The sequence below is a fragment of the Taudactylus pleione genome, unplaced genomic scaffold (assembly GCF_031769625.1).
Source record: "Taudactylus pleione unplaced genomic scaffold, aTauple2 ptg000611l, whole genome shotgun sequence".
Lineage (NCBI taxonomy): Eukaryota > Metazoa > Chordata > Amphibia > Anura > Myobatrachidae > Taudactylus > Taudactylus pleione.
The window spans coordinates 3,379,850-3,400,679 of record NW_028285013.1 but is presented as its reverse complement, the minus strand read 5'-3'; the positions used below and the strand labels follow the sequence as shown (position 1 = coordinate 3,400,679).

Here is a 20,830-nt window from a genome sequence, read left to right as displayed (position 1 = left end):
CGGAGCTAATGGGATAAGCTGTCCTTCTCCATTGCCAAATACTACACTAGTGGTCCAGTGGGGGTGCAGACGACCAGGCCCTCACTAGCCAGTACCGCCGGCAGCAACAGAAACGTTGAGTGCAGCTCCCTGCAAGTAGGGAGCTGCCTTACCTGATCCCAGGCACGCCGGCTGCGTCTCCCTGGTGTGCTGCGGAGTTTGGCCGTGGACACTGACCTAGTTGTCAGCACTCTGGCCACCGGGCAGGGGAGCGCTGGTGGGGGTGTTCAGGAACGCTGTCCCATAGCGCACTCAGTAAAAACAAAACACTGGGACTAACAAGAGTCCCTTAAAAAAGGGACTTATTTTTCCTGTGGACTTATTTGGACTAGTTTCTTCTGTGAGCTTATTTGTACCTATTTACAACACCATTATTAACCACTTTGGCTCAGAGGTGTTTTATACCTTGCAGCAAACTACTATATATTATTTGTTTTCAAGTTTACGGCTTTAAGGGGCCTATGTATTAATTGTGGATATGCCGCGTTTATTAAGGATCCGTATCGCAGCAGGTATTTTCATTTTTAATGAAAATATCCCTGCTATGTACAAAGGGGAACTCGCAGGGGACAGAAGTTACGGTAACCGCTGTCCCTAAGAGTTATATTGCGGCATATTATAGAAGTCATCTGCTGCCTGCGGAAGATTTCTCTCCTGCCTGTAAACCTCCATAGCAGTTTACACCATCTGGAGATGATATAAATGAACGTGACCAAACCTTCCCTTTTTGTAGTTTGGTACATGGGGCTGAGATTGTAGTCCCCCCATTGATAATAATGGGGATTGCAATCTGCAGTGCTAAGTAGCACTCCGCCAGAGATTTCTGCAAACTTCCCTTAGAGATTCTGGTCCATGCTGACATGTCAGTGGAAATCTCCCATTCCATCACGTCACAAAGCTGGGGCATTGTATAGAGATCTGGTGATTGAAGGCCATGGAATATACGGGAGCTCATTGTTATGTTCGAATTATCCTGCCGGAAGTAGCCATTGGATTATGGCCATAACGGGATGTATATGGTCAGCAACATAACTCAGGTAGATTCTGGTATTTAACTGATGCTCAACAGAGTAATAAGGAACCTAACATATGCCAAGAAAATATTCGCTCCACCAGATGTCCTCAAGGCACCCTAATGGTCTGGGTTTAAAGGATAACCATGCTTGGGCACAGGTCACTTAATTAGTACCTCAGTCTTGATTTAACCATCTGTACTCAAACATGGATATCCTTAAAACCTGGACCGTTAGGGTGTCTTGAGTAATGAGCTTAGGAACCTCTGCCCTACACCATTACAGATTACCACCAGCAGCCTGAATGGTTGACATAAGACTGGTCACAGCAGAAGTCACGATTCTTCAGACCAGGAGATGTTTTCCCCATTCCCAGCTGTCCAGTGCTGGGGGGCCTGTGCCCACTGTAGCCCTGTTCTTAGCCGACCCAAATGGATCTCATACTGGATTCAAATAAAGTTACTGCAGGTAAAACACAATTTGCTGCAAAACAGGTGAACTGGACAATTTCCTACATAATCTTCTCGCCAGCAGGGGTGGTGATGTATGAAGCTATAGAGCAGGGGTATTCAACTTGCATACATTCCAGCATTCCCTGTCACAGTTTTAGCATGCGCTAATACCACAACTGTGGCAAGGCATGCTTAGATGTATAGTTCCACAGCAGCTACAGGGCTACATGTTGAAAACCCTGCTATAGACCAATGAAACAGCAGTATAGCAACAGCACATTCCCAGCAGTATAGTAATCATTTAGGAAAGCCTAAGGAATAAGGCAGGTAGGGCCAAAGGCAGAAAGCTATGGATGCTCACCATTTATCATCGCACTGTGGGGCCGAATGTTATCAATCATCAAGCATTTAGCCCGTGAAGTATAATATCTTGGTATTGCAAATCGAAACAATAAGAAATTGTTATTCTGCGAAAAGTCATCGCAAATTAAGGCCGCAATTTTTTATTTTTATATACCAATTTGACGCTCAAGGTGCATACACACATAACGATGTGCTCACGATCAGCCGATGTGTGCGATTTCCCTTGAAACTCTCCCCGGCAGCTCTGCATCCGATCTGCACACGATTTCCATACGATTTTGGTGCCCAATCTTCATACGATCTCTCCTGCATCCAGACTTTACTGTGCATCGATTCCTAGATTGTCAGATCTGCCCTACTGCACAGCAGATCAGACGATGCGATGTGCGACCAGTGGGGACACGCATCCCATCGTGAAAGGGTACTCACGATTTAGGCATTTTTTACACAATCTGTCGTTCCAATGCGTCGGAATCGGCCAGATCGTGTAAAAAAAAAAAAAAAATCGTTATGTGTGTAGGCACCATCAGAACACAACCGACAGTTATCACTGGTTCATATCGACACACATAAAATAATAACAGTCCACTGAATGTGATTTCTGTTTTATTCAGATGTTCCAGAAGGCAACGATAAATTACAGTATTTAGATTGGATCAGTAAAACCTGAAAACTTAAAAACGTAATACAGGCTACAGGAAACCTCAGTCTCGGAGTTTGCAGACATGATGCAGGAGGGTGGTGCTGTACGGGACAGGCTGTTACAAGTGGGGTTTTGATACGTTACCAAAACAATCAGAATTCCCTAGTTTGGGGGGAGAGGGGGTGAGTTCCTGTGTGTGACAAAAGGGAACATTGGCTCAATACTGTGATCCTATTGCTGTTATTTGAAATATTCCCTTTAAGTTTATTGTACTTGCGTTGTACCCAAACCGACTGCGCTGGCATAGGCAGACAGGATATCAATGACCTGCTTGGTTTCTAGGCTCAGACGGGCTTCGGTTAACCAGTCCTGGGCCACCCTCCTGGACTCTCCTTTTAATTGATTGACGAATTTTGCCGCCAGCTCTAGATCGCCGTGCTCGATGCAGTAGGAGGCGTAAGAGAGCAGTTTAAATGTGTCCAGATCCTCGGAGGTCAGCTCGCTGGGGGGTTTCAGTTGCTTAGGTTCAAACATGAGCAGGGACTGTAAATAGGAGAGGAAGTACTGGTACAGAGTGTTTCTGGTTTCATCTATCAGGGCCACCCGGCGGGCTAGACTGCGGACGGAATAGAAGCGTGCTCTCAGCGCCTCCTCGCTGTACACACCGCGGTGCAGGGACTCCTGGGGCAGGGAGGCGGTCAGGGCTTCGGTGAATTCATTGTTGGAGCAGCTCTCTTTAATCCCTTGGACAGCGCTCTCCAGGGGCTCGGTGGGGCTGGCACCGGTGGCGGTTCTCAAAGTAAATTTTAAAGCTTCGATTGACAGCCACAAATGGTGGGCCCTCCTGGCTTCTTCTTCAGCAACCGCATGTCCTGTATAAAAGGAACAGATGGTCATCAAGTTATTCTTCAAGATGTGGGCGCACAAAGTATGATCCTGCAGTGGTATGTTCTGATTGCCCTTATTGGGGGCGAATTCCACCTCTCTCTGATCAGATATGAGCAGTGTTTGATGACTCACAGATGCGACACTAAGGCAGTATATATATGCGCAGTCTAATGATCTCTGGGCCTGATTCAGACCCGGTCGCAAGCGCTGAGCGCTCGCAACCGGGTCGATGGTGGCCCAGAGCGCATGCGCACGACGGAGCCGGCTCCGTCGTGCGCATGCGCGAGACCCGGATAGCGACAGGCAAGCCGTCGCTCCGGGTCTCGTACCAAAGGGGGCGTGCTGTCGATGTTGCATGACAGCAAGCCCCCTTTGGTGGGCGGGCCGGGGGAGTGGCTCCCCAAACGGAAGCGTTCCCATGTGAACGCCTCCGTCTGGGGCCGGCCCCACTGACATCACGAGTGATGTCAGTGGGAGAGATTTCGGCTCTGTTTGAGCCGAAATCTCTCTGGGGCTTGCGGCAACGAGACCCTACCACAAGGGTCTCGTCGCAAGCCCGATGGTCTTGACCATCGCGACCATCTTCCTGGCCACTCGCTATAGCTGTGGGTGGTCACCCATAGCTATGAGAGCCGCTAGGAGGCCGTTAAATAAAAAAAAAAAATAGCCCGACCCTGATTCAGAGCGAGTGCTCTGTCAGAGCGAATGGCTCTGAATCATTAACCATTCCCACCATTCTCCCCTGGTTCGCTTCCTAAGTCTTCAACCACCACTTTACCTCCTCTACCCATTGTGGTATCACAAGGTTTTGCTCTTCCTGCTGCAAACCTCCTCCCGTGGTCTCCGCTACCATCTGTGCCAGAGGTTCCCAAACACGGTCCTCAAGGCTCCCCAACAGTCCAGGTTTTAGATATATCCACGGTTCAGCACAGATGGCTAAATCAAATTGACTGAGATACTAATTAAATCACTTGTTCTCAACCATGGATGTCTCTAAAACCTGAACTGTTGGGGAGCCTTGAGGACGGTCATTGGGAACCTCTGATCTATGCTGATAAAACCCAGATCCTTTCCTTTCCTTCACCAGTCCCTCCCCTTCTCGCCTGTGTCCAGCTTTTACTGCTAGCTCCTCATGGATGTACCAATGGTACATAAGCTCCGATTCTAGATCTGTTGAGCTTTATCTTCCTTCTAAGGCTTAAACCTCCCCACATCTCTCTGTCTCTCTCTGAACACCACTACTCTCATCTGTTCCTAAAGTCCACTGTCGGGGTGTCGTCTTTGACTCCATATCCTCTCTCTGTCTTCATCCTGTCACTTACATTTAGGAAACATTGCCAGGGATAGACTCGTCCTCTTACTACTTTCTTCCTGGACTAGTGCAACCTGCCCGTCTTCTCTCACATCAGTCTCTCCCCATTCCAATCCATCATCAACACTGCCGAGTGACTGATTCTGCCTCCCAGGTCAGCCAGTCTCTACGCTGCCAAATCCAATTTAATATTCACCATGACTTACAAAGCCATCACATCTCCTAACAGTCCTCCCGCATTTTCCACACTGCAATAACTCACATCACATCTCCCCACTGATACCCATTACACCAGCCTCCAAGGCTTTGCACTGCTACCCACATATGGAATAACTTGCATATACAACCAGATGCTCCAGTCTCTAATGCTCCTTAAAATCTCATCTGTTCAAAGCTTACCAGTCTTCCACCTACCTCCACCCACATCCTCACACAGTGTCACAATTTCACTCATTTTAGCTCACCCCATTGCTGTAGACTAAGTTTTCACAGCAGGGCCCTCTCTCCTCCGGTGTTCTGGTCTGCCCCATCTCATCCACCTTCCTCCTTGTATTATACCTCTTGCATGTTTGTTATATCTCTTGCCGATTACTTTTTATGTATAGTATTCTGCATCCTGAATGCACTGTAATTTGCCACAAAGTGTGAGTCACGACCCCGAAGGCGGATGTGATTACCTAGTAATGGGAGCATATGACCACTACATCTCTAACGTTATCAAACCTATATCTTAGGAGTGAAAGGCAGAAGCGAGGTGATGCCGGTGGCTGGAGGAATGATATGTGGATGTATCATTCTCCTGTGCACAATGCAGGGAAATAACAGCCAGCATGTATACAATAATTGCTGGGGTAGGAGTAAAGTGTCCTCTGTAGTGTTTGCAGGCGCCAGCAGCTCCCATAAGGGTCTGGATAGCTATATAAGGGATGTGGGGGCTTGATGGCATGTTAGGGGAAAATTAACCATTAATGTTGTCTTGCACTGACACGGTCTTGCGGTAACTCACTGGGTTCCTGTAAGATTTATGGTCAGAGGAGACCAGGAGCAAAATAGTTTGCGGACCCCGGAGACTCTACTTTCCCACAGAACAGTCCTGCATGTTTTTTATGGTGCACCTTACAAACGATAATCTCGACCGCCCTAAACGGTTACACAACATATTACAGATATGGTTTGAAGCGTTGTCTGACCTTCAACAGCCTGTTCAATGCCCTTGAGTCTGGCATAGGCGGTGTTAATATCCAGCGTGAAGCCGTCTAGCTGCTCCTGGGAAAGGCGTCTGAACTGCATTTCTTGCTCTGAAAGTTTCTCCGACAGGTTCTGCGGAAACACAAACTCACGTCAATCCTGCCATATAAACACCAAGTTCATACACCAGTGCTAAAGGGGGAACCTCACCTGCTGGGACTCTGCCTTCAGCTCTTGCTCCTGCACGCTAAGGACATCTCTTAGGTGGTCAGTATGTGCAGCCGCTTGTCTACGCATCTGTGTCCTCATCTCAGCCTCCATCACATCGCGAACCTCCTCCACCTGCAATACAGCCATATGTACAGGGAATACCAGACTGTAAATTGACACAAAAGGGGTAATACGCATACTAGAGGCAGATGTAAGTCTTCACCTGTAGATCTTTTAAAATATGTCAGTGAGTAGGGAATACACCTGTGTACCTCCTGGGCGACCTGGAAACCTTGAACTGTGTTGGGTCCTGAGAACCTCTGATCTAGTTCACTGACTCACAGAGGGGGGTTTAGGGTTTCTGGATTCCCTTAAGGAGCAGCTTGGGAGGGAGCCTTAAGGAATGAGCATACTGAGAATGTGTTTTAGATACCATAAAATCAAATGCTCAAAAAGCTGAGGGGGGCGGGACCGAGCCAAGATATCGCGAGAAGAGCGCAGGAGACTGTGGGCGCGGGAAGAGAGGCCTTGAGCCAGAGAGGGGAGTGTAAGAAAGGTGGAAATCTTAGAGAGCGGGGGGGCTGTGAAGGAAGAGGATGATCAGTGCTAGCGAGTGGGACGAGGAAGAATATTGGAGAGGAAGGAACAGGAAATCTGAGGAGGAGCGAGTAGAGTAGGAACGGTGACACTGAAAAGAGCAGATAAGTGCTACAGGTTGAGTCTCCCATATCCAAAATGCTTGGTACCAGTGTTATTTTGGATATTGGAATATCTGCATACCATAATAAAATATCTTGGAACCCAAATCTAAACACAGATTGCATTTATGTTTTATATACCCTTATAAACAAAGCCTGCAGGTCATTTTTATACAAATATTTTTAGTAATTTTTTAATTCAGACGCTTTGTACTGCTAACCCCAAAACATAGAAATAAAATCTAATATAAAGGCTTAGGACTACCTGAGCAGTCCCCTGTCATAAAGGTGCGTCTTATTCCTGCCGCACCAAACGAACAACTGAATGCCTGTGGCTACGGGTGGGGATGGAGGACCCGAGGCATCCTGGGAGCTGAAACTTTAACTGTTTGGTACCTGGATCTCTCCAACCACAATATCCCCATGATATCACTGTGGACCCCTATGGACCCTGAAGAAGAAAGCAAAGGTTTCACTGTCTCTCAGTCATGCTAAACAATTCCATCATTTGGAATATTCTGTATTTCGGAATATTTGGATATGGGAGACTCAACCTGTATAGATATATAAGGGGAGATGTATTAAGCCTTGGAGAGAGACCAAACTGAGAAATAGCTTAAAGCAGGCAAATCAGCTTCTGTCATTTATCGAGCACAGTCTATGAAATGACAGTCAATGCGGGTATCCACTACTAGACATACACAAACGAGAGCACGATTAAGACATTGCAATCGTGCTCTCGTTTGTATATCTAGTGATGTGCCTAGACTGAACGTTCACTTGTTCAGTCCAGGCACATCCCTCATCCCCGCACATGCTGAACCTGACGAGATCATCAGGTTGACCAGCATGTACGGGCGATGATAGATGTCAAAAGCGATCAGCGTGCACACTCATCGCTGGTTGCTTCCGACCAAAACATGCCTGATGCTTGCGCAATTTGCAACCGATTGCACGATAACGACGTCGTTATTGTGCAATCGCTTGCTATAATCGCCTAGTGGATACCCCCCTTTAGAAGCAGATGGGTTGCTATTGGCAACTTCTCCACTTTCTCGCTCTCTCCGAGACTTGATACATCTGGCCCCATAGAGGAGGTACAGGCTGCCAGGTGACATGAGTACTCATCCCCTGCACTGAATAGGGGGAACGGTTTTCAGTAATTAAGACAATATTTCTGGCCAAAAACAAAATTAGACCCCAAAGAGGGACACAACATGGGGGATTTTAGGCTCCTAATCAGTCACTGCAACAGTCCCCATATTACAGGCCCATCCATCGCATGAAATATTTCAATAGAGATTCCAACATGAATTGCCTGGAACAATAATGATTATTAATATCGCTTTCCACAGATAAAAGACAGTTAGAATCAGATTGGCAGCCACGGGATAGAGCCCAAATCATGAATACCCCCAACTCCACCCAATCACTGTGTCCTCATCAATAGATCTGTGTTACAAGCACTTTAAGGGGGGGGTTCTCGTTACTGTGTGGTACCTTCTTGTCTTGCTCCAGTTGGATCTCGGAGCGGTAATGCTCCAGGGCCTTGGTCACGGCAGACTCCAGAGCCTTCTTGTCCTCCAGCTTCTGCTTCTCTAAGGCCACTTGGATGTGCTGCTGCTCCCGCACTCTGTACTCCGCCAGCTGCTTGTGTAACTGGTCGATGCGCCGGTGGGCGTGGGCGATGAGAGAGTTCAGGTCCTCTGAGCTCAGCTTGCCGGCTGCACGGGACATGGACCAATCAGCATGGGCTTCACAGCATACACTCTCCGGTGTAACCCCTCCCCCCCCATCCACACTACAGCCAGGTCAGATGACAGCTCTCAGGTAACGAGAAGGGTTAATGGCAGTGTGGTGTTCTAATGCTACTTCTCATTATGGGGGAAAGGTCTCAAACCTTCTAAAGATTGGAGAAGTGGCCATGATTCCTAAAGCAACCATTCAGCTGCTATCATTTATCATGAACAATCTATAAATTATAGGAATTAAGTTTAAACTGGTTGCTATGGGCAACTTCTCCACTTGATTAAACCTCCACTCTTGGTATGATACATCTCTCCCTGTGTCTTATGTTGTCGTACCTATATCTTGACTACAAGTTTATATGAACTGTTCATCTTACGGTGTTTAGCCCACAGCCATCAGATGCAGTCACTTTTCTAGCATAGGCTTAAAAAAATTAAAGCAAAACGTGATTGGTTGCCAAGGGTAACCATCACGGTTCTCTTCACCATATTTCATAATACATGCCACAGAGCAGTTAAATGGATAGCATGTCTATGAGCAATATCCGCTTACACACCCAGTACACACTGGGGACAGAACGTTCTGCAGGTAGCTGTGCACACACTCAGTACACACTGGGGACATAACACAACACAACGTTCTGCAGGTAGCTGTGCACCAAACGAGGCGCTGTCCGTAGAAGCCGGTCAGATATTTTGCTTTCTGAATTGCACTAGAAAAATAACCGCTTGGATTGTGCAGGTTCCGGACTATAGACAGACGGTAATTAGTTAGACAATGTCTAGATAGACACCAGATGTTAGACAGTTAATAGTTAGACAAGGATAAAAGTTCAACACAGACAAAAGTCAGACACACTAAAGTTAGACAAGTACAAAAGATCGACAGGGTCAATAGTTCGACATGAAAAAGATCGACAAAAAATGGTCGACACTTTTTTTTCTTTCTTTAAGGATTAGGGTTAGGCACTGACCCCCACGGTTAGGTTTAGGCACCAGGAGGGAGTGTTAAGCACCAAGGGGAGGGTTAGGATGAAGATTAGGGCTAGAAAAAAAAAAAAGAAGTGTCGACCATCTTCATGTCGAACTTTTGACCCTGTCGACCTTTTGTACCCATCAAACTTTCTCCATGTCTAACTATTGACCGTCTAACATCTGGTGTCTATCTAGACATTGTCTAACTAACTACTGTCTCTCTCTTATACCACACCCGGAATGTGTAGAAGGAGCCGTTCTACCCACAGCAACCAGTTATCTAAAGAGGAGCTTCAATTATTGTCTCCCAGTACAGGGATTAAGATAGGACCGATGACACCGTCTGGAGGGTCACCTCAGAGACCCAGAGTGCCGTGACCCAAGTGACATGCATAGTACATACAGGTTACACAAAGTACAGGGCGACAGCGTTACAGACAGAGACAGAACTCACCTACATCGGAAATGTCTGTAACAGAGAAAAAGGAAGGTTTAGAGAGGTTAGGCAGAGCGGCCACACAATGCACATGCAGAAATGTACCTATCCCCCACAGGTCTGGCCACAGCATACCTCCCAAATGTTCCCTGTATGTATGGACTCGCCCTTAATAACCTCCTAATGGTACCACTATTGAGTGTGACGTATAGGTCGGTTTGGAGGACTGGTCTGTCCTAGATGTATGATCGCTTCTAACATGGAAAATTGATTACTGAGAGCATTACAATACATAGGATTTATGAAAGAGAGCAGACGTTTAGACAGGAGGCTCTCATGCACTAGTTTTGTTAATTTACACTATCACGTCATTAATATACATGTATCTCTCTGAATGACACGTATGTTATTCGGGAACATAACACTGGGAGGTATGCCGTGGGCCTAGCACAGAGAATGGAAAAGGTCTTCTTTCAGTAAAATGGTTTTAGAATTATGTTAGTTTGTAATTTTGTGACTACAAAACTGTACAATTTGTAACATGCTAAAAAGGCACATATAGGTTTTATAAAAGGGTCCTTCCACCTTTATAGGTTACATTTATTGGCTGGTACATGCCATACTTTGAGCAATATAGCAAACAGTAGTAGAAATTAGACTATTAATGCAAAGGAGTTTTTTTTTTTTTTTTAATTCTTCCGATAAGAGGCAGCAGCGCTGGCAGAACCATCATCTCAGCCCTCAGTAACCCCCATCCCAGCTAGGACACTATAGAAGGAGTGGAAGGAACAAATTGGTGCCATTTCGAAATGTATGTTCACTCCCAAGGGCCAGATATGGGGAGAGGCGGACAGGGCTTAAATCAATGCGGATCCAAGGAAGAGCCACATGAGAAGCTCGGTTACCAGAATAAAAAGAAGAAGGTGGGTCCAGCATTAAAGAGAAGAGTTACAGAGGACCTAAGAGAGTATCTTGGTGTGCCGCAAGAATGCTGGAGACTATTTGCAAGCTCTTCTGGGAGCGAAGACCCAACTTAATCCTGCACTCCTAGGCCAGGCTGCTACACACCACACGGGCAGGGAACCTGTAAGCGCTATGGGATGCCCACCGGACACTTACACACCTGAAAGAGGCAGCAACGTACATAGCACCAGCAACATACATAGAGCCTGCAGGAGGACATGCGCAGACCATGTCATGTGAGGGATGAACCAGCCCGGTGAGCCAGAGCGGACTGGTAACTAGACTGAATGATGTATGGGACTTGGCCAAACAAACGCATGGCTTTTATGTGTAGCAGGCAAAATGTGAATGGTGGCCAAAAGCAGGTGGCAAAAAGGTCACATTGCCATAGTACAAACCAACATAATCAAGTTAAGAAAACCAGCTTACAAAAGAAAGACAAAACACTGAAAATGAAAATAGATAAAAAATAAAATAAGGCAACATGAAAACATTAAATATTTAACATATAGAGAACAATGTTTACCCAGCTAGAAATATAACAAACATGCCAAACAGACAATAGATTATGGGGCAGATGTTTTAAGCTCTGGGAAGTGTTAAAGTGGAGAGTGATAAACGACCAAACACTCAGCTCCTAACGGTCATGTTAAAGTGTTTGAAAAATGACAGTTGGGAGCTGAGTGGTTGGTCATTTATCACTTTTCAGAGCTTAGTACATCTGCCCCAATGAATGTTATAACAGGTCTTTTTTCCTAAAGCAGACAAAAAGTGGTTGTCAGGATATTTTTCCCCTGCAATCTCTTCTCCTTCTCCCCAACTAACAATGCATACACATCCAGAGACATTACAGGAGGGAAGATGCAGCAATCCTGGATGAGATGTTACAGCTTAGGTCTAAGCCGACCATTCAGCCCCAATATTCCCAATACAGCCGGATGGCAGTAACCATATTACTACTCACAGGGGGATGGGGGGGATGGGGACTCTGGGAGAGGGGGGTCTATACTCTCATTAACAGACAATGTGGTGGTGGCTATGGAAATGCAAACTATTTACCTGATGTGAGGTATAAACCCAATATAAAGCATGCTTGCCCAATTGCTTATGGGGATGGGAGGTTAGGGAGAGAGGAGGAGGGCAGCTCTCTATTTGCTTCACATCACACAGGCTGGGAAATTGTATCACCAAGGGGTTTGAATTAAAATATATATTACTATATAGCTAGACAGTCAAAAGATTGACACCAACTGGTAGACAGGCAATAGCTCAACAAGTACAAAAGGTCGACAAGCGCAAAACGTCGTCATGGGAACGGTCAGCACTGTTTTCTAACCCCAATCTTCCCCCTAACCCTTCCCTTGGTGCCAGCGGCCTATCCCTAACCCTCCCCCTCCTAGTGCCTAATCCAAACCCTCCCCCTCCTACTGCCTAATCCAAACCCTTCCTCCTAGTGCCTAACCCAACCCCTCCCCCTCCTAGTGCCTAACCCTAACCCTCCCCCTCCTAGTGCCTAACCCTAACCCTCCCCCTCCTAGTGCCTAACCCAACCCCTCTACCTCCTAGTGCCTAACCCAACCCCTCCTAGTGCCTAACCCAAACCCTCCTCCTCCTAGTGCCTAACCCAAACCCTCCCCCTCCTAGTGCTAACCCAAACCCTCCCCCTCCTAGTGCCTAACCCAAACCCTCCCCCTCCTAGTGCCTAACCGAACCCCTCCTTCCTAGTGCCTAACCCAACCTCTCCTTCGTAGTGCCTAACCCTAAGCCTCCTTCCTAGTGCCTAACCCTAACCGTTCCTTCTAGAGCATAATCCTAACCCTCCGGGTAAGTGCCAAATCCTAAATAAATTAAAAAAAATATAAAAATGTGGAAACCATTTTTTTATGTCGACCATTCCAATGTCAACCTTTTGTACCGGTCAATCTTCATCCATGTCGACCTTTTGATCATGTCGACATTTGTACCTGGTGACCTAATGCATCAACACTTTATATTGTCTATTGACTGCCATCCATCATCAAGCCCCATCCACGTCACAATGGTGAGGTGGACGGGGCGATCCTAATTCGTTAAGTCTCCGAACATTTGTGAAGTGCAGGCGACTAGAGCATAGAGTCTAGACATGCATGGCCACACGGCACAGATATTAATCACACGGAGCTTAGCATGCAGTCAGACACTAGTAATAAGGAGCACATGGACTATAATTAGTTCTACGTTCTCAGACTATCGTGGACGTCACACAGATTCATTTTCCCCAGAACAGCTCATGTTTAATGAATCTCTGCAAAAATGTAAGTTCTTTTCAGGTCTGATAAACGTGCCCATTTGGGACAATGTAATTTTGTGTCTATGGCCGGTAGTTAATTTTACTGCTGCTGAACAATCAATATGGCAGCCCCCGTTTATATCATTGCAGAGAAAAGGATGTGATATGTGTGATTCATTTACACAGTTATCAGTGCTCTAGTGATATTTCCCATTAATGTGAACAGACATTTACATTTATGCTATTTATTAAATTAACAGGAGTTCTTATGTAGTTCGTGATTTCTCTGTGCCCTCTTGGTCATAACTTGTAAATGACGACATGTATTTATGTTATTGCTTCAATCCCCTCCAAAAGGGTTTCTCTATTATCAGTCTCTGGCTACCTGTATGAACGGAGGAGAACCAAAGTACTATCAGTGATCTCCTCAGTGACCTACAATTACCATGATATGACCTAGTGAGCAGTGAGGCTGTTGAACCAAGGAGATAAATGACTGACTGGCTGGCTCTCAGTGACAGATTTAACAGGGAAAAATGGGAATGGAGCCCTTCCATAGGAGAGACAGTGAGGGTCCTTTCGCAGAGACCGCTGTACTACTATCCAAATATTTTGAAAGGGAACATGGAGTTCTAGGATAACCGTGGGGGGAAATGATCAGCTTTGTGGTTTAGAGAGGCACAAAACACCAGCAAACACACTATGGCAACGTACATGTACAAATCACTTGTTTAGAGTTAATAACATTTAGCAAACAGGCGACTGCAATTGCTGGAGAGTGACAACATGCTGACAATGGCTGGAGGAGGGGAGACAAGCTGCAGTGCGGATACACGGCTTATAATGAACAGACCTTGTACTCAGTCAGCATGTTACAGCCAGCCTGCAGCCTACATTATTACACTTGGCTAAAGCCACAGCCGCCATGCACAGTATACATGACTAACGTAACAACCTGATACAGGGCAGCAATGCACATGTAGTCATCAGTAACTCAATTTATCTCTGCAATAGATGGGGGCATCATATATTCCTATTACTACCCATTACCCATACCACATGCAGCATGACAAGCCGGGGACATTGTCTTATGCAAAGGAAAAGAACAATGACCACCTAAATAACGTAGTACAATTATGAATTGACGTTCCAACTGGTAACATCTCAACGTGACTCAGATAAAGGTAATTAAGCATCAATTTATGAAAGTGTCTTAGTCCAGTAACATCTGTACTGATATATAATGCTACTAACATTGAAGCAATCACAATAAAACATCTTATAGACAATAATGTAAACCAAAATGAGAGGGATGGAAACAAATGATAGAACTACTGAATAACACTCCTAGTAACTAATTCTAGGCCGCAATCTATTCTTAAAGTGACAGTAGCCAGAACAATATGGCTTCCGGACCCCTCCTCTGATGCCGTGGTATTATAGCAGCCACACACTACAACCAGCGCCGTTCAGTCCTGTGGACACATCTTTTCTAGATTTATGTAACGACGGAAGTAGGCGGCCATATACTGTATATAGCCTGGGGAAACATAACTAATGGGTTACATTAATACTCTCTATTATACAGAAACTACTTTATATACACATTAGAGCTTTCTAGGACACAGTAATCATCCTTAGCTTAGATTAAGCTGCCACAATAAGACCATTAGCAAAACTAAACTGAACCAAACCCAAAGCGTTGTGCCCACAGACAGTACAAGGGATAGCGCTCCCGGTACTTACTCAGCCCCTTCCAGCCAGGCTGTACCTCTGGGGTAATACTGTCCAGCTCTTTCTGAAAATCCTCTCGGGCCACTGCCACCAGCTCATGGTACTGAGCCATGATCTTCGCTTCAGACTGAGACTTCTGTACCTATAATACAAGGGTACAGAAGGAGGTCAGTCTTCACTGTGCCGGTCTCACGTTGGGAGACTCAAGTGTTTCCCCAACTACATCTCACAAGGACATCGTACTGTGCATGTTTTCCAGATCTCCCCAGTACCACAAGTGAGATCATTAGCACCACTTGTAGATCTTTTATAATGTGTCAGCAAGTAATAGAAAAAACAGGATTTTGGTACTTACCGATAAATCCCTTTCTCCGATTCCACAGGGGACACTGGAGTTCAAGACAGTGGGGTATAGACGGTGGTAGAGTAGAGCCTGGCACTTTAAATAATCTAGAAGTGTGACTGGCTCCTCCCCCTCTATGCCCCATCAGCCCCAGTTTAAGAACTGAGCCCGAGAGGAGACGGAGGACAACAGGAAAACGAGGAGAAGGAGAAGACCACAGAACGGAACAATACCGACTGAAGGAGAACAGAGGAAACCACTGCAGGGAACACATGCAGCCACACAACTATATAAAGACCCACAACAGGCAGGTACGCCGCGCCGGGCGGGCGTCCAGTGTCCCCTGTGGAATCGGAGAAAGGGATTTATCGGTAAGTACCAAAATCCTGTTTTCTCCTTCATCCACTAGGGGACACTGGAGTTCAAGACAGTGGGGACGTCCCAAAGCCAACCTCCCGGGTGGGAAGCGCGGAGAACATGCCGACCCTTCGGGCAACCGAACAGGGACCGCATAGAACCGGAGGTTCAACGGAAGGCAAGAGCTGAGAATCAAGTGTCGTGAGCCAGGAGACAACCAGAACTCCGTGCGGAACAGACACAGAATACCACAACGTACAGTAATCGAATGGAATAAGCGGCTAGCGAGAAAACACCCTCAGATGAGAAGCATCAGAACACTGTAAACTCAGCTGAAAACAGACCAAGCCAGACTGTTGGGAGCAGAGAACTCCTACCCGAATCCATAGGAGAAGGGCAGTAACCCGAGAAGAAACCTCGAGGAAACCGTACCAGATTCGGAAACAGGAAGCTGCCACATTTTGCAGATAGCAGAATACCAGCACTGCTGGACATAACTCATATAGATAGAAGTATAACGATACCAATCTACAAAAACAGAGAGTCCACAGACTCCTCACAAAAAGTATAAGGTAAAAGTCAAGGCCGCACAGTCGCCCTGAACCCTTCCGAAAGTCCAACTACTACAAAGTTGTGAACCAGCGGAAGGATGAGACCATAGAAATCTCCAACGAGTGGAGATCACCCTGGGCATGAGGCCGAGGCGGCTTCGAGAAGATTGAGATTACAATACCTTCCAGAGGGTCAGACCGCAGTACAACCCCTTCTGAGAACAGGAATAAACCAGCAACTGAAACCCTGACGCTAAAGAGAAAACAACGGACAACTTCCAACATGATGGAAGTGCATAGGTAGTAGTAACTGCTGGCCTGAACATAGCATGAAAACAACCAGGAAGATACCAGTCAGGTACCTGTCAGTATGATAAAAATATCAACAGCTACTGAACAGGAAACCCACCAGGCCCCCTGAGTGGAACATAGTGACTGTCACACTTCTATGTAAAGATGTGCAGTAGCCCAGAGATGTGCTTTGGTCCATAACGCCAACAGATTCTAGTAGAATTGGTTCTCAATGTTGTAACTATGCACCCACACTCCAGGAAAATTCTAAAGTGTAGAGCCAACTGATTAAAAGAGCGGATGGCTGCTAGGAGGCAGTAAGGGAGAAGAACTTTATGTATGTCAGTTTACATGAAATAGGAGCCTCTACCGAGGCATTAGTGGGTAAGCTCTCACCTGTGAGCGACCAGAAGCCCTCTGGCCCGAAATGTAGAATGTCACTGACCTGTTGTATCGCAAAGCAACCCGCCACATTAGGAATAGAGAGTAGCTTCAGTGGGCTAAGACCAATGCCCTACAGCACGTACTTCAGTCTGGAGATGTGCAGTAGAAAATACTGTGGAAACTAGCAGAATGTTAGTGGAGACAAGAAGGTCGTAAAACAGGACTCTATACCTGAGCCTGTTCCATTAGAGACGTGTATCTGAAGATTATACTTATACCCCAAAAACGGTGTGCTGGTTTAAGTATCCTTACATAAATATTTACAATGTGTATTATGCCCACCAATCTAATATAACCCAGGTCTGTCCCTGCCTAAATCGGTAGGTGGCCCTAGGCCTTCAAGATATGAATTGTACCTAAGGGCCCTTTAGACTCATTCTATTGAGATATACGACAATAATATGGAGTATCGGAATCGATACTGAGAAGGGTACCTGTACTTAGACATAGAACTCGTTAGTTATCCCAAGCAAAGAAGGGAGATAGCAGTAGTGATAACCCCAGTAGGGTTAAACAGAAAACAGGTTTTTGTTTCCCAATTATTAGGAAATATACATACAAGGAATGGGCGTCTTACCAGTTTGCTACCAAGTGCATCACTGTAATGATAATAGGTCCCCCGAAACGGGGCGCCATAGATATAGACTAACATGAACCGAGCTATATAAGTATATATCCTTATATACATGTGACATGGCTAGGGTCCATACTAGAAGCAATGCCTTAGGGAATTGTGACTATCACTATGTAAGCTGCAGCACATGACTTTAGATTATAGAGCCACCATATAATATGTATGGATATAGCCTACAGCTTCTGGTAATCCCTGGCGGCTTCCCATGCGTGGTATTATAGGTAACCTAATGCTTGTAGAAGTATAGGCCTCCTACACATATACATGTATATACACACAACCCAATCCCCCGGGAGAGATCGTGTTAAGCGGAGTTATTGTACCATCTACCGCATCAGGAGTCCAGCCTCCAATCGCAGCCTTCTATCAATATGCAAGGTATCAGACATAAAACTGATAACAACAGATCCTACCCCTGCTCTTATGGTAAGGATAAGAAGCGATATCCACATATGCATATGCATACCTACATACAAATTTAGTAGGTGACAATAATATTGTAAAATTAGAACATGAGCAAAAATTAAAGCCATGGAAGGAACTGAGCCCAAGGACAAAATTCACTCCAGCATGTATATGTTCTACTGCAGGGCTAGTATAAAATACAATATACATATTACATATATATATATATACACACACACATATACATACCATACACGTGGCTTACCCCCACGCAGGGGGACTGCTCATGTACCGCGTGTGGCCGTCACTCTGCTACTGCGCAGGGGCAGGGTATGTTAGCTGCGTGCTGTCCCAGACTGGTTTCAATCCTGGGACCCTTCTGTTACAGGTGTACTCGCCTTAGCAGGTGAGCCATTTTAGCGCCAGATTAACCCATTTTTCGAAGTGGGAATCAAAAAGACCACCTCAGTGCTGTGAGGCAGCAATGCCACGTTACTAACCTCTTCCTGTATGTGCTGCCGAAGGGAACACATGAGAAATAAATAGATGCACATATGCATACCTTCTAAAGTAAGCACAGAAAACTGGTGAAAGGTTTTAAGACCAGCCTATAATGTAGTATATGTAGTATATGTGCTGCCATATATATGCATGGGAAGATACTGCCCCTCTTTAAGGCGAGCCCATGTGAGGCATAAGCCTGGGGATGGGACGCCAAAATGTGCTAACCCTGGGTGAAGGGTATGCTATAAGCATAAGTTCTGGCAGCAGCACCATAACAGTAGAGCTAGTACACCATGAGGCTATGATACTTCACAAGCTAAGATACCAAGCCATTAGATTAAGCTAGGCACCCTTTGTTATAGAACGAAGGGAAGCCTGCCAAGCGGCGCTGCATTGGCGGGACTGTCTCGTCAATCCCTCGCTTCTAGCTGTGATGCATCGACTGAACTGGCCTCTTTCAGAACCGCCTAACGTGGTGTTATGGTGCAAAAGGGAATTGGGCTAGTTCCCATACAGCTAGCAACCAGCTATGCACTGTAGCTAGCACTAAACTCCTGTCATACAAGGACAGGGCCTCCCCTACCCTTTGCGCTGAAGCACTCCCAGTGTGGAAGGCGTAAGAGACCCACGCTAAAGCACTCCCTGCTGCAGGTAGTGCACTGAGCTATCATGCTTGTGTGCAGTAGTAACTACAGTCCTTAAAAGGGAAACAGGGGGCGCTGTTTGTACATGAATACCGCGCTGTACGTGTGCAAACTGCTACACTCCAGTTAGCACAGCGCTGCTAGCCCCCTTAATAGTATAAAGCGGTGATGCTGTCCTGCTGTGACAGGAGTGTGAAGGTCATACAGCACTGCATCGGGGAGCCGCATTGTGCTGGTATAACGTAAGGCTATTAGCCCTATGTTATAGCTAACAGGGAAGCCTGCTCAGCCCAGCCAGGAGCTGCGGGACGCGGCATCTCCTCCTGAGATCTAGATGAGGAGCGTTGCTAATTTTTTAAAACCAGCCTAAGCAAAGACAGTGCTGCCTGCACCGGGAGAACATACAAACTCCACACAGCAAGAGCCGTGGAGAGATCCGAGCCCTGCGCTGATACTTATTTGTAGCCAGCCCTATACTCCTATCTCTACTTTTGTGCTAGCAGCACTCCCAGCGTGGGAGAAGGAGGGAGTCGCGTAGGATACCCACGCTAATTAACCCTGTTGCAGGAGTTAGGAGGCAGCCGCGCTCTTCAGGCGCTGGTCTGCACTGCACCTTTAACCAGCGGCAGGCAGTGGTACAGATGGCGCGGCTATTATGCATGACGCGCCCTTCCCTAAAATCCCGGCTATCAGTGTGTGCGCGCGCGCGTGCACTGTTATGCTCGCCTCTGCCCACTTACTAGGAAAGAGTGGGCTGGGCGTAATGTAGGGAAGACAACCTTCCTCCCGGCCCTGCAGAACGGGGTGCGGGACCAGCAGATACATTTATAAGGCTGGGCCGCTCAATAAGGGAAGCCTCTTTACGCGGGTACTCCTTACCAAGGATCGCGCTGCTTGTCAGCGCTGCCACTGCCTCTGTAGAGGGACGCGTCTGGCCTCCTGAAGCCGGCCATTACACCAGATGGCAGGACCTCGCCTGTGCTGCACTATTTAGTGAGCAGCGGTGCGGCGTCTGTCTTACTCACACCTGGCTGCCCCGCTGGTTGGGCTGCCCCGCAATTAGGGCCGCGAAGGGGGGCGTGGCTTTTCCCCGAGTGCGGCCGCCATTTTAATAATGGGGGGGCTGCTGCTGCCCGCTCTAGACGCGGCAGGATGCCCTCCCAGGTACCTCTGAGGTCCCTTCCCGGGGGGACTAATGCAGAGTATGTCAGCGCAGCAGCGCTAACGGACCGGCAGACCGCGCTGCTCTCAGATGAGGGCTTAGAGCACGAGCCCGACTCCATCCCCTCGTTAATAGGAGGGGGATGGCTAGGAATAAGTCAGTCAGCAGCTCCGACACTATCACTTTCACTGGCAGGGGGAAGGAGCAGTGTGTGACAGCCATGCAGTGTGCGCTGTCCCTGAGCCCAGCGTTTTGGCCCACCACTCCAGCTAGTCAGGAGTAGTGGGATATACTTACGGACTGCTGCGGCCGGGTTGCTGGGCTGGGGGGCAAATGAGGAAACCCGGACACGAACCGGTTTCAGTTGTGGCGGGTCCTCATGGAGTCCGATGACTCTGTTTAAAGTCCCCCCTCAGGGTCACCGGACACAGACTGCAGTAGCCGTGTGGTGCCCTCCCGGCGGCTCCCACGTAGCAGGCAGACTGCCACAGTAAGCAGCCTGCCTGTCCTCAGTGCTTGTATAAAAGCTTAAAATATGATTATATGAGAAAGGCTGGAGACAGC

At 46.9% G+C, this 20,830-nt stretch overlaps 1 protein-coding gene across 2 annotated transcripts in view; it reads right to left on the bottom strand.

Annotated features, from left to right (window-relative positions):
• Positions 1-2,456: 2,456 nt before the first annotated feature.
• IMMT (inner membrane mitochondrial protein) overlaps positions 2,457-20,830 on the bottom strand; it is a 42,583-nt gene continuing 24,209 nt past the window's right edge. Inside the window, exons 10-15 of one of the 2 annotated variants that reach the window (XM_088454277.1) lie at positions 14,944-15,073; positions 9,984-9,998; positions 8,307-8,530; positions 6,109-6,240; positions 5,901-6,030; positions 2,457-3,382 (exon numbers count right to left, since the gene is read on the bottom strand). In XM_088454277.1, coding sequence (XP_088310403.1) covers positions 2,775-3,382; positions 5,901-6,030; positions 6,109-6,240; positions 8,307-8,530; positions 9,984-9,998; positions 14,944-15,073 — 1,239 coding nt within the window. In that variant the 3' untranslated portion in view covers positions 2,457-2,774. The remainder of the gene's footprint in view (positions 3,383-5,900; positions 6,031-6,108; positions 6,241-8,306; positions 8,531-9,983; positions 9,999-14,943; positions 15,074-20,830) is intronic. The other variant, XM_088454278.1, reaches the window with a different exon arrangement.